Raw genomic sequence first — 15,323 nt, 5'->3', positions numbered from 1 at the left:
GCTACTACTAAGTCTTTACCTGCAGCCTTTCTACTTTCCTGCTGTCCTGGAAGCTCAGAACAACAACTAAACTAATCTGCACTTCAGTGACAAGAATAAATGCTCCTATCCTCAAACAAGAAATACTATAGGCTATCCAAGATCTACGCTTGGATAAGGCCCCTGGGCCAGATGCACTCCCGAATGAGGTTTATAAACTCTTGGCCCCTATTATTACGACACATCTAAAGAAACTTTTTAATTATATATACTCAGAGAATAATCCAATCACTTCAACTTTTGTTGAATCCACTACCATCTTAATTTTGAAACAAGGAAAAGATCAGCTGAAAAAGGAATCTTATCGCCCGATTGCGCTCCTTAACTCTGATTACAAATTATTTACATCTATTTTAGCCAAGAGATTACAATTGGAGTTAGTAAGCACTATACACAAAGATCAAGTAGGTTTTTTTTATCCAAACGCAATTCGGCAGCCAAGATTAGAGAGGTTTTTCTGGTACTGGATCATTTCTATAATCTTCAAGAAACAAAAGGGCAAGGTTATGTAGACTCCGCAATTATCGCAATTGACGCCGAAAAAGCTTTCGACTCGGTGCATTATCACCAACTTTTAGATACGCTTTCTCGCTTTGGCTTCAAGGATAATTTTGTATGTTTTGTTCACAACTTGTATGAAAAATCTACAACAAAACTAAGTGTTAATCATTTAGAGTCTACATCAATTAAGCTACAGCGCGGCACTAGACAGGGCTGCCCGCTTTCTCCCCTTTTATTTAATCTTGCCATTGAACCATTAGCCCTTAAGATAAGGCTGCAACTAGATGGAATTAAGATTGGAGCTACAGAACAAAAAATAGCCCAAAATGCTGATGATATATTAGTGTATATCTCTAATACTAGAATTAAAATCCCCAAATTACTCTCCCTCATTAAAAGTTTTGGCTCTTTCACTGGCTACAAGTTAACATGTCCAAAACTGAACTTCTCTGGATTAAAAAAAATAAGTTCTCCCTAACCGACATGCCATTTAAGATTGTAGCTTCCTCTTTCAAATATCTTGGAATTAATATCTCATTAGATCCCCATGATTGGTATAGACTTAATATTCCACCAATCCTCACCAAAATTAAAAACTACATGAGAAATTGGCAAAATTTACTGTTATCCCTTTCTGGTCGCATTGCTCTGTTTAAAATGGTTTTACTCCCCAAAATTCTATATGCTTTACAGAACGTTCCTGTTATTCTAACTACTAGGGACTGGAAGAGCCTAAATACTTCTTTGCAATATTTTATCAGGAGAGGTAAAAGACCACAAATTTCTATTAAAAAACTCTATTTATCTAAAAAAATTTGGAGGTCTAGCACTCCCAGATCTTAATAAATATAATCTGGTCTTTATATCACGCATTGCGGTCGACTGGATTATGAATAAGGACTACTTCCCTAACAATACTCTAGAAATGAATATCCTACGTTCAAGAGAAAGCCCCGTTTGAAAGGGGTGAAATGCGTAGAAGTACTGTGGATTGACATAGAACCTGCATCTGGCGATATTTAAAGATTTAAGCCCGGACGATTTTCCACTCTGCGTACGAAGTACTACAACAGGGGATCACAGCTGATCGTAACCGGTGACGTCAGGCGCTTTGCTAGCAGCGCGAGGACTCACAGGGTACTACAAGCTGCAAAACCAGACAGTGCTGCAGGTGAGAGCGTTGTACCTGGAAGCAAGCTCACACACCAAGGCGGTAAGATTGTAACATTCCAGCGAAACTACAAGCCATAAGAAATTATATGTGCACACACACTTAACCATCTATATGTGATTTAAATACAACTGCTTAGACTGTGGTCAGTCGAACTGTAACATTTTATTGACTGTGGAAACCTCATTTAAGAAGAAATTTGTGAACAAAGTATCTATATAAGGAACACGACTTGTATATAAATAAATTTTAAAGGAACTTTAAAAGGAAATTAATTTTAGGAAACGATCCTTTGCTACCCTTTATTGGGACGTTTTTAGCTAGAACAGGCTAACTGACAGACTGCTTGAACGTTTGTGTAAATTAAGCTCCTGTGTTGTAGGCAGAGGGAAATCCGCACTTTTTAGTTGCTGCGTAGTTTCCTCTCTCTGCCGGTCATGCGACTTCTCTCTTCTGTCGGATATTCACGGAGTGGAGCAGCGTCACTGAATTTCAGTCTCTTCAGTGTCAATCTACTATATGATCGTGTTAGAGACTTCTGGCAGCCAAATTGTGTATAAGTGTTACGGTAAGGCACCTCAGTCTGTCTGAGGTGTAGGGGGCCTGATTGGTTTATTATTTTAAATAATTTTTGCATAACGTTAAGCGGATGTGGTATTAAAAAATCTTAAAATGACAGTGCATTTAAAAAAATTCTACAATTTTGGGAATTTTTTATGTAGTATTATGGACATGGACCAAGTCTCTGTCTGTCTTTTGACAAATGCTGGTTATGCCTTGAGGCCTATGCAATTCTGTGCTGCATGCTTAGCTAGAACACTTCAATTTAAAGATAAATTATTGCCCTCTGAGCCCAATGTCTCTCAGGATGATGCTGTTCAGGCAATGCCACAGCTTTCTCCTCAAATGTCCCAAGCCTCTATGGTGTCACATACAGTGCCCTGCAGTTCCTCTCAGCCTCCAGGAGGAGTTTATTTGCCTGCAGATTTTGATGCACAGGTATCTTCTGCGGTATCTGTGGCATTATCTGCTTTTCCTATGCTGGGAAAATGCAAGAGGAAAATTAGACATTTCCACCTACTGCTACGCAGGTTGCCCTCCCTCATAAGTCTGACAAGGAAGATACGTCGGTAGACTCTGAGGGTGAAATCTCAGGTTCGGACAGTATTATTCCTTCATCTGATACTGAAGAAGTAAACCAGATTTAAGCTTGAACACCTTTGTGTACTAGAGAAAAGAGAAGAGGGCGCCTCATAGTGTATTAAAGATTGCTGAATTTTTCAACAAACAGGTGGAAATATGCTCACCAGATGCCGTTGCACCGTACTGTGACCAGTGCTTGAACTTCCCAAGTGTAATATAAAACCAAAACTTTAATATCTCTTTGCTGCAACGCGTTTCTCGACCGCTCAATGGTTGTTTTCATCAGGCAAGTTGTCTTTATATGCTCGCTCGATTTCAGCTCATTTAATTTTCCAAATTTGTGTAAAGATTTCCAGTCCTGACCGGCTATAACAACTCATGATCTCTGGCATTTCCACCAGCCCTCAGCTAAGGAACAGCTGACAATGTTAGCCGCTGTATAAGGTGCAGGCCGATTTCAAGCACCGGTCACAGTATGGTGCAACGGCATCTGGTGAGCATATTTCCACCTGTTTGTTGAAAAATTCAGCAATCTGTAATACACTATGAGGCGCCCTCTTTTCTCCAGTTCCTTAGATTATTCCACACACCAGATTTATAAGCGGAGCAACCTCTTCTTTACTCTTCAAATAATCACTGATCAGAGCGTCACTTGCAGACTACTACAGACAGTAGCAGACAGTTTGGTCACTGGAGTTTTCTCTTGGTCTCTGACTCCAACACTATTTGAACTTAAGTACTTTTTTTATCTTTACTATATTATTCTTATTTTAATTTCAATTGTATTTTATTTTAATTTTGTTTTTTTTGTGTGTTCATTATTAGGATACCCCCTTGGGCTTTCTTAATATTACCTTTGTGTACTGTTAAAGGAGGTATTGGCTTTGGACGACTCTGATACTTCTGTCGTTGTCAACCCTAAGAAGTCTAGTAAACTTAATAAATACTATGATGCTCCTTCCTCTGTGGCAGTTTATCCGGTCCCAGGCCGTGTGACGGAGTTTATTTCACAGGAATGGGAAAAGCCAGGGATTCCTTTCTATTCATCTCCTGTATTTAAAAAGATGTTTCCTGCTGGCGACTCCATTAAAGATTCTTGGCGCATGGTGCCTAAAGTAGAAAGGGCTATTTCCCATAGACAAAAAGACGTTTGTTCATCAAGTTTTTTAATGGCAACCTGCATTTTGTATTGCCACAGTAGCAAGTGCGGCATCTTATTGGTCTGAATCAATTTAAGAAGAGACTCCGTTGGAGGAGATACAAGATAGGATTAAGGTTTTCAAACTAGCTAATTCCTTTATTTCTGATGCCAACATGCACGTTATTAGTCTGGGAGCCAAGATGTCTGGCTTCTCTGTCCTAGCCCGTAGGGCATTGTGGCTAAAATCTTGGTCAGCTGATGTTACCTCCGAGTCCAAGCTTTTGGCGCTTCCTTACAAGGGTAAGACCTTGTTCGGACCTAATCTGGCAGAAATAATTTTTGATATTACGGGTGGAAAAGGGTGTAATGTATCAGTCAATCCTGACTGTCTCTTTAAATAAATTTCCTCCTCTCAAACTCAGTTCCTATTTAAGGGATCCTCCCTCCTCCACAAATTGCTTCAGTTTTTGTGCTGTTCGTATGGTGCACTACTATTAAGTCACTTCACCTCTGGGACTTGCTGTTATGCCACCTGATTTATTCCTCTGTTTGTCAGCTTCCAGCTTGTTTCAGAATTCTCAAGTATGCCTGTCTATTTCTCAACCTCCGGTTCTCCTTTTCTGCTTGCCTGCTGTATTCAGGACTGCTTCTCAATCATATTGGAGTTTCCTTGTCATTCTTCCACCTGACTGCCTTCATTTCCTGTTTGCCTGCTACAGCTGCAAAGTGGATCCTCACAGTCTCTCTTGTGAACAGCTTACACTGGATTTCTCCTCTCTCTTCATAAACCTTGACAGGTACTGATTTATTAATCTACAGTTTGTTCACATCACCTTACCATCATGGCTGTTCTTTGGGAAGTATTAAGTACATGCTAGGAAGTTCATTATAACATTCTTTTGAACTCCATTTCTCATAAAGACCGTCTGTTGCACAACTTGGATGTTGTGTGTGCTCTAAAATTCTACCTACAGACGACTAAGGATTTTCTTCTGCCCTGTTTGTTTGTTTCTCAGGAAAGTGTAAGGGTCAGAAGGCTACTTCTACTTCTCTTTCCCTCTGGTTGTGAAGTATGATTCGTTTTGCTTATGAGACTGCTGGACAGCAGCCTCCTGAATTACAGCTCATTCCACTAGGGCTGTCTCCTCTTCTTGGGCTTTCAAAAATGAAGCTTCTGCAACTTGGTCCTCTATGCATACTTTTTCCAAATTTGATACTTTTGCCTCGGCTGAGGCATCTTTTAGGAGAAAGGTTCTTCAAGCGGTGGTGCCGTCTGTTCAGGTCTCCCCGTCTTGTTCTCCCTCCCTGTTCATTCTGTGTCCTCTAGCTTGGGTATTGGTTCCCACTAGTAATTGAATGACGTTGTGGAATCTCCATATCTTAGGAAAGAAAACAAAATTTATCCTTACCTGATAAATTTCTTTGTTTCCGGATATGGAGAGTCAACGACTCCACCCTTTATTAAGACAGCTATTTTTGACTAAACCACAGGCACCTTTACACCTTTGTGTTATTCCTTTTCCATTTCCCTTCGTCGAATCACTGGGGATTATGCGTAGGGGAGTGACACTTAACAGCTTTGCTGTGGAGCTCTTTGCCTCCTCCTGGTGGCCAGGAGTGATATTCCCACTAGTAATTAAATGACGTTGTGGACTCTCCATATCCGGAAATAAATAAATTTATCAGGTAAGCAAAAAATTTTTGTTATTGCCATGTACTTGAATTCAAAGGGATATAATATATATGTGTGTGTCTAAATGATAATTCTATAATAATATTTAATACATGTATTTTACCATGTATTTACTGTAAATATTTCACATTCCAATGTTCTTCACATACAGGAAAATGTTATTTTTATGTTAAATAAATATTTCTATATATACCTATATATCTATTCCTATAGATATAAGTATAGATATATATTTCACACTAACATTATCAGATTATATATATATATATATATATATATATATATATTTAATTACAAAAAATAACATTTCTTTATATGTGAAGTACAGAAGTACATAGGAATATTAAATATGTGTAACACACTTTGGGTTTCACATTTTGGGTTAGCGCACATGCATAATTAGCTATTTTAAGGCACGTTATTGAAATATTAAACATGAAATATTGGTAAAAATAATAATAATAATTACTATAGATAATGTCAAATATACATATATATTTTTTTAGAATATATTAGTACATACTACTTATTTACATTAATTATTAATATTTTTAATATTTTATATTGAATACACACATAATGCACCTCAAAGTGATGGTAAACCCAAGCATATAACAAACGCTAGGATTTACCATCACTAAAAATAAACAGTTGTTGTCATGGTTTCATAACTCGACAAGATAACTCATGTCGGGTTAGCGCACATAAAGAATTAGTGTACTCCTGTCGGACTTATGTGTGCAAACCCATCAGTGTGTATACATGTATATACGTATGTACTGTATGTATGTGTGCACATACATTTACAGATATAAATACACAAAAACACATATATACATATTTAGACATACATGTATATATACATACATACAGTACATACGAGCTCATTTAAAACATTCATTTGTTAGTTTTGAATTTTGAATGTTTGTACAACCTTCTAACATTCATTTAATATAATAATGTTTCTAATGCTATCTTTAAATGTAATATTCAATTAAAAATTTTCGAATATTGAATAATTCAAATAGAATTATACAATATTTGAATTAGAAACATTTGTATCTATGTATTTTAATACTATTTATAATGCTCTATTTAAATGTAATATTCAAATTATGCAATATTTAAAATAGAAAAATTTGAATCATCACATTTGTATCTATTATGTATCAATTTACTAAATTCCCAACCACATGAACCTTTGAACTTCTGAATAGCATTTGTTAAATCGAATGTTACATTCAAAATTTAGAAAGTGGATATTGGATCTAATTATGAACGTTGGAAAACTGGAAATAAAATATGATCACCGAATTTTAATATATATTCGATTGTCTAAAACGAATGTCCACATGACTATTCGTTCTACCAAGTGAATTGCACTTTCACCAGATTCGCCCATCCCTACTTCCCAGTCAAACACTCTGACATATACCATATCCCTTTTAACCCTTTAAAAACTTTTTTGTTAATATTTAATGTTATATTTTTATTTAAAAGTGTATATATGTGTGTAATAGTTTATTTATTCTGTTTTGTTAAACGGTCCCTTTCAGTTTAGGTCTCAAGTCACTAGTCCTATTCTAGAGCAGTTAAGGCTTTTAATATACATGCAAGTTAGTTTTTTTGTGATCTCCATTGAAAGTATATGCTGCGCTCTAGCAAAGTTGGCCACGCTAACCCTTCTCTGGTTCAAGTGGTTTATCGTGGACTTGTAATATCAAGTTGTGTGCTAATGTTAGTGCGGTCCAGTGATATTGTGTATCACGACATGCGCTATCATTAGCACACCACTTGTAATCTGGATTTTGATAAGTTTTTTATAAAGGATTGTGATCAAATCCTAAACAAGCAATATTATAATATGCAGAGAAACATAATTAGAATTTATTTTCATTCTATAGTATATAATGAACACTTTTGCACACAATCGACACAAGTACATATCATTTTGTTAACTGGAATATAGGCAGGTTCAGACCCATATTCAAAAATAAAAGAAATCTGAGAGTTTCTGAATAAGTAGCCTTTGTTTATTAGAAACCAATATTAACCTTTTTGATTAACAGCATCAACAGTACAAACAAACTTTGGAGACTAGGGATGTCAATTTCCCTGTAAATCATAATGGTCACAGACCTAAATTATGCTTACCTGATAATTTCATTTCCGTCTGTGGGAGGAGAATCCACTGCTTCATTCATTACTTGTGGGAATTAAGAACCTGGCCACCAGGAGGAGGTGAAGACACCCCAGCCAAAGGCTTAAATACCTCCCCCACTCCCCCTCATCCTCCAGTCATTCTGCCAAGGGAACAAGGAACAGTAGGAGAAATATCAAGGAATAAATGGTGCCAGAAGATGGAAATGAAATTATCAGGTAAGCATAATTTATGTTTTCCATCTTAATGGGAGGAGAGTCCACTGCTTCATTCATTACTTGTGGGAACAAATACCCAAGCTCTAGATGGCACTGAATGAAAAAAATGGGAGGGTAAAAGGAGGCGGGCCCTATAATGAGGGCACCACAGTCTGCAGAACCTTTCTCCCAAAAGCTGCTTCCGCCGAAGCAAAAACATCAAATTTGCTAAATTTTGCAAAAAGTATGTAAAGAGAACCAAGTAGAGCCTTACAAATCTGCTCCATGGAAGCCTCATGCTTAAAGGCCCAAGAAGAGGCCACAGCTCTAGTTGAATGAGCCGCAATCATCAGAGGAGGCTTATGTCCCGCTGTCTCAATGCGAAACGGAGGACACTACTCAGCCAAAAAGATAAGGGAGTCGAAGAGGCCCTCTGACCCCCACGCTTTCCGGAAAAGGACAAACAGAAAAAGAAGTTTGTCTAAATTCCTTCATGGCCTGAAGAAGGACTTCAAGGTACAAAACACATCAAGAATTTCGTTGAAAACATTCCTTCAACCAAGAAGGAGTAGGGCATAAGAAAGAAACCACAATCTCTTTATTGATGTTTCGAATTGACACAACCTTAGGAAGAAAACCTAACTTGGTTCGTAGAAAAGCCTTATCAGCATGGAAATTCAGATAAGGAGGGACGCATTGCAAGGCAGTAATCCAGATACTCTGTGCGCAGAAGCAATGGCCCGTAGAAAAGGAACCTTCAAAGACAATAATTTAATGTCTACTTCATGCATAGGCTCCAACAGAGCCAGTGAAACACCTAAAGAACAAGATTTAAACACGGGTCTGATTCTAGCAGAGCCCTAACAAGAGACTGCACATCAGGAAGCTCAGCAAACCTCTTGTGCAGTAACACAGACAGGTCCGAAATCTGTCCCCTCAGTGGACTTGCCGAAAAGTCCTTCTCCAGTTCATCCTGGAGAACAGAATAAGTAGGTCCTCCACACCTTATGATAGATGCGACAAGAAACCTGCTACAAGCTTGAATGAGAGTCAAAATAACACTCTCAGAAAACCCTCTCTTGGCTAGGACAAAGTGTTCAATCTCCAGGGAGATTGAATGAAACTATCTTACCAGACTCTATGCCATGGAACAGGAACACGGTCTTTCAAGTGTGACAGATTAGAAGCATCACTCCTGAGATGGACTTGAGAGCAGAAAGCAGGCAGCAAAACTCGTCAACGCTGATTGCTTATGGAGCTGTTAATCTGAGTCGGATGGTTTGGCAAAGACGACACTCCCTGCATCTCCGGACTCTAACTTTCATCCATGCTGTTACTGAGAGGCTGACAGGATTACTTAAAACTCCAGTCCCATTGCAAAGAGTACTACCCTCCATAAGAGACTACTCTGAATCTAACGACACTTCTGTGCCAACTTCCTGTGACGAAAGGCAAAGAATGACTGGGGGATGAGGGGTATGGGGGAGGTATTTAAGCCTTTGGCTGGGGTGTCTTTGCCTCCTCCTGGTGGCCAGGTTCTTAATTCCCACAAGTAATGAATGAAGCAGTGGACTCTCCTCCCATTAAGATGGAAATAAACATTTAATGCACCTTTTCAATATAGGGCCAACAGTATCTTTTTTTCAATTCAAGCTGACTGAATGAGTGACTCTCGAGTTAATTAACCTGAAGGCTGTGACAAAATTAACATGGCCCATTGGGGGTCTGTGTCAAACATGCCCTTTATGTAAGGCTAATCTATATTGAGAGGTACCAGTACTGAGAGATCAATAGACAGGGAGGCGTGTTTGGCCTTCAAGATGCCCAAAAGTAATCTTTAATATCAGTTTCTCTACCTACTTTGCCCAACGGCAGCCACAGGTGCTAACAACAGACTCATCTCAACTTTAAACTCCAAGATGCAGGACAGATCAGCAATACTATTTTGTGATGCACATTTCTACTTTACATTTTCCATTCTACTCTTGTAGCTCTGCTAGACAGCTGGGTCATAGTGAGTAAAGTAGGGCGATCTCCTCCAGGTTAAAAGTAGCAAACATTACACACTGTAGCTCATAGATAGTTTGTCTTCCGCTTCCTCGCATCTCCAGGTCACACAAGTCGAGTGGTCATCCATCTCAGAGGTGCTTCACCGCTACTGACACTGTGGTCAATACTGAACATTGTAGGGCTACTAATGATCTGTTTTATGTCATCTTCAAACTTCCCAAGGTATAGAGGCAAAATGTCAGTAAGAGCCAAGATAAGTTGTTCAGCTGGAGACACTATATCTGGGAGCTAATCTAAGTAGGTAGTGAAATCACAAAAATGCCTTACAATTATAGCATCTATCTTACCCCGCATACTGGTGAGGGGTGGGGGGGTTGAAGCATATTCTCTTACAGGCTGCTAAGGGCCTCACATTCCGTATATATCAAATCAGTAACATATGCTGAAAAGATCTGTACAAACAATTATGCTGGAAGGCTTCAGGATTAGTTAGAAAATTGCTAGAAAATTGCAGATTGTCAGTCATTCAATACTGCTAATGATCATGGTGCTGCCCAGAACCCCCCTTATGTTGTGCTATTTTTGATTATCAAACCAGAATTATGTGCATGATTAAATATTTACTGAGCATGCTTAAATACATCATCATAAGAACAAGAAAAGCATGCTGTGTTTCACAAATGCTCAAGTACAGAATAAAGAAGGTCGACTTGCATAATAACTTTAATATTGGAGAAAATTGTGTGGATAGTCAAGACATGCATTTCAAAAGAGGCTAAAGAAGGTTTACAAGAGGTCAAGTAGATTGAAATGGAAAAAAACCTGCCAAGTCTACAGAGGTATTCCAATCCATCAGAAAACACTTTTCAAGCAGAATATCAGTGCAGGTAAAGGGACATTAACACCTCTTATTTTGTGTAAAGAACTGTGCTTTTTCCCACACTCCCTGGAGAAGACAAAACGATCTGTAACCTAGGTTTTCAAAATACTGCAAACTACCTAGACTAGCTATTTGATTTGTAGATTACAGAATTTACATTTTGGCCTCTTAAGGAAAATGGGACAAGTCCAATTTTTCACACAATCAAGACATGTTCAAAGTCCTTTTAATGTGATGTAAATCCACTTGAAAACTACCCAATATACAAGTTTTATATGTATAATGCACTCTGCATAACTCTTCTGGTTGACTGAAACAGACCTCAAACATACTGGGAATTTTTATGAATAACCCTTTTAATTTTAAAAAGGTGTATTCATCTGCTATGGTAAATAAACATTAGCTAATAATTCCACACACTATTATTTATATTCTTATGAATGAGTCTTACCTGTAAGAAAAACTAGAATATCCCCAGCAGGCTCATTTAAATGGGTTTGCAGAGCAACTTTCACAGTCTGAAAAATGTAAAGATAAATGTTTAGTACATTTTTCTGTAAATTTGTACGTTTTATATTCTCAGTAATATTAGATGCCTTTATCATCCGGACAACATACTTATTTTTCTATAACTTTAATAGTTGAAAGTAATATGTGCTGCTGTTACCAATGAAAGTGATAATGACTTTTTCCCTAAGGTTCTACCAAGCTTTTCTTTTATGAACATATATAGTAATGGCAATTTCCTCAAACGTTCCATTATTTTTGTTTCGATTTTTCAGTGCACTCAAGTTTTTTAATTTTGAATAATGTTTTAAAGAAACTTTTAAAAAATAGATTTTTCTGCCTTTTTAAGACACATCTTGATTTGGAATATTAAGATAATTTGTATTATCATCAAATAGTTTGATGATACTGACAAAACTGTGTGTGCTGATGTTTCATTCATTAAATGTATTGAATATTATAACATTCAATTTATACATTATCTTTATTTGAACAGAACTGTCCATTTCACACAAGATGTAAGAAATATATGAGGCCAAACAACAATAATTTGTTTTTCTCTAAACAGAGAATCTTTTTTTTTTTTTATCACTTATAAAACATTTGTGCATATGTCTGGATATTTCCTCATGAGGCTTGAATCTCATAATATATACTTTTTTCCTGAACAGAGAGTGCGTAATGAGAGCATAAAGGAGGAAAAGGTGGAGCATAGTGGAAGCACAACAGAAAAAAGGGCCAAGAAATGATAAAAGGAATAAAAATAAATACATTTAATTAAATACTGTTATTTTAGAAGAACTAACCAACGCTAGAAAAGCCTTAAACGATCACCTACAAATTGAATATCAAACTCTTCAACGCAAAACGAATAGCGCTTTCTAGTACGAAAGTAACAGAGCAGGGAAACAGGTTAGAACGAGCCCTGAAGAACAAAAAGCTTAAGTCACATATCTATGAATTACACGCTCCTACCCAACCCCTGAAATCATTCACTCATTTCATACACACTACACTACTCTTTATAACTAACACCTCACTAACCCTCTACATCAAAACCCCCAAAATAACATCATTTATGTAAGAACTTACCTGATAAATTACTTTCTTTCATAATGGCAAGAGTCAATTAGCTAGTGACGTATAGGATATACATTCCTACCAGGAGGGGGCAAAGTTTCCCAAACCTCAAAATGCCTATAAATACAGCTCCCACCACACACATACCTCAGTTTTAACGTATAGCCAAGTAGTGAGGTGTAAAAAGGAGTACAAATGCATACAAAAAGAGGAACTGGAAAATATTGTGCTTTTATACAAAAAATAAATAAAAAATTAACCACCAAAAACAGGGCGGGCCTCATGGACTCTTGCCATTATGAAAGAAATTAATTTATCAGGTTAGTTCTTACATAAATTATGTTTTCTTTCATGTAAATGGCGAGAGTCCATGAGCTAGTGACGTATGGGATAACATACCTAAGATGTTGAAGTCCACAGAAGAGTCACTAGAGAGGGAGGGATAAAATAAAAACAGCTATTTCGGCTGAGAAATGAATTCCAAAAAATAAATAAAATTCTTATAAATTTCAAGAAAAAAAACTTAAAATAGACAGAAGAACTTTTCTACCAAAGACTGCTTCTAAACTAACATTTTGTAAATGTATGCAAAGAAGACCAAGTTGCTGCTTTGCAAATCTGATCAATTGAAGCTTCATTCGTTAAAGTTCAAGAAGTGGCAACTGATCTAGTAGATTGAGCCATAATTCATGAGGCGGAGACTGCCCCGCCACCAAGTAAGCCTTGTGAATCAAAAGCTTTAACCAAGATGCCAAAGAAATGGCACAGCTTTCTGACCTTTCCTAGAACCAGAAAAGACAACAAATAGACTAGAAGTCTTCCTGAAATCATTAGTATCCTTAACATAGTATTTCAAAGCTCTAACCACATCTAAAGAGTGTAACGATTTCTCAAGTGAATTCTTAGGATTCAGACACAAGGAAGGAACAACAATTTCCCTACTAATGTTGTTAGAATTCACAACCTTAGGAAGCAATTTAAACAAAGTCCACAAAACAGCTTTATCCTGATGGAAAAAAAGAAAAGGAGACTCACAAGAGAGAGCAGACAATTCAGAAACTCTTCTAGCAGAAGAGATAGTCAAAAGGAACAATACTTTACAAGAAAGTAGTTTAATATACAAAGAATGCATAGACTCAAAAGGAGGAGCCTGCAAAACCTTCAAAACCAAATTAAGACTCCAAGGAGGAGAAATAGATTTAATAACAGGCTTGATACGGACCAAGCCTGAACAAAACAGTGAATATCAGGAAGTTTAGCAATCTTTCTATGAAATAAAACAGAAGGAGCAGAGATGTGTCCCTTCAAAGTACTTGCAGACAAACCTTTATCCAAACCATCCTGAAGAAACTGTAAAATTCTAGGAATTCTAAAAGAATGCCAAAAGAATTTATGAGAAGAACACCAAGAAATATAGGTTTTCCAAACTCGATAATAAATATTTCTTGAAACAGACTAACGAGCCTGCAACATAGTATTAATCACGGACTCAGAGAAACCTCTATGACTAAGCACTAAGCGTTCAATTTCCATACCTTCAAATTTAGCGATTTGAGATCCTGATGGAAAAACGGCCCTTGAGAAAGAAGTTCTGGCCTTAAAGGAAGTGGCAAAGGTTGACAACTGGACATCTGGACAAGATCTGCATATCAAAACCTGTGACGCCATGCTGGTGCTATCAGAAACACATGCGATTGTTCCATTATGATCTTGGAGATCACCCTTGGAAGAAAAACTAAAGGCGGAAAAATATAAGCAAGGAACTGCTAACACTTCCACCATCTCCGCCTGAGGATCACTGGACCTGGAAAGGTATCTGGGAAGTTTCTTGTTTAGATGGGAAGCCATCAGATTTATTTCTGGAAGACCCCACATCTGTACAATCTGAAAAAACACATCTGGATGGAGAGACCACTCCCCCGGATGTAAAGTCTGACGGCTGAGATAATCTGCTTCCCGATTGTCTACACCTGGGATATGAATCGCAGAAATGAGCAATAATTGGATTCTGCCCAAGAAAGTATCCGTGATACTTCTTTCATTGCTAAAGGACTGCAAATCCCTCCCTGATGAATGATATATGCCACAGTTGTGATATTGTCTGTCTGAAAGCGAATAAAAAACATAATTTATGCTTACCTGATAAATTTATTTCTCTTGTAGTGTATCCAGTCCACGGATCATCCATTACTTGTGGGATATTCTCCTTCCCAACAGGAAGTTGCAAGAGGATCACCCACAGCAGAGCTGCTATATATCTCCTCCCCTCACTGCCATATCCAGTCATTCGACCGAAACAAGATGAGAAAGGAGAAACCATAGGGTGCAGTGGTGACTGTAGTTTAATTAAAATTTAGACCTGCCTTAAAAGGACAGGGCGGGCCGTGGACTGGATACACTACAAGAGAAATAAATTAATCAGGTAAGCATAAATTATGTTTTCTCTTGTTAAGTGTATCCAGTCCACGGATCATCCATTACTTGTGGGATACCAATACCAAAGCTAAAGTACACGGATGATGGGAGGGACAAGGCAGGAACTTAAACGGAAGGAACCACTGCCTGTAGAACCTTTCTCCCAAAAACAGCCTCCAAAGAAGCAAAAGTGTCAAATTTGTAAAATTTTGAAAATGTGTGAAACGGAGACTAAGTCGCAGCCTTGCAAATCTGTTCAACAGAGGCCTCATTTTTAAAGGCCCAGGTGGAAGCCACAGCTCTAGTAGAATGAGCTGTAATCCTTTCAGGGGGCTGCTGTCCAGCAGTCTCATAGGCTAAGCGTATTATGCTCCGAAGCCAAAAG

At 37.7% G+C, this 15,323-nt stretch overlaps 1 protein-coding gene across 3 annotated transcripts in view; it reads right to left on the bottom strand.

The window, feature by feature from the left end:
- The window catches only part of DHX40 (DEAH-box helicase 40), a 527,461-nt gene that overhangs the window by 318,626 nt on the left and 193,512 nt on the right, over positions 1–15,323 (bottom strand). For all 3 annotated transcript variants that reach the window (XM_053707320.1, XM_053707319.1, XM_053707321.1), the window contains exon 6: positions 11,388–11,454. In XM_053707320.1, the coding sequence (XP_053563295.1) occupies positions 11,388–11,454 (67 nt within the window). The remainder of the gene's footprint in view (positions 1–11,387; positions 11,455–15,323) is intronic.

The sequence above is a fragment of the Bombina bombina genome, chromosome 3 (assembly GCF_027579735.1).
Source record: "Bombina bombina isolate aBomBom1 chromosome 3, aBomBom1.pri, whole genome shotgun sequence".
In the NCBI taxonomy this organism is placed as follows: domain Eukaryota; kingdom Metazoa; phylum Chordata; class Amphibia; order Anura; family Bombinatoridae; genus Bombina; species Bombina bombina.
Note: the sequence above shows the minus strand (reverse complement) of the source record. Positions and strands in the feature narration are given on the sequence as shown.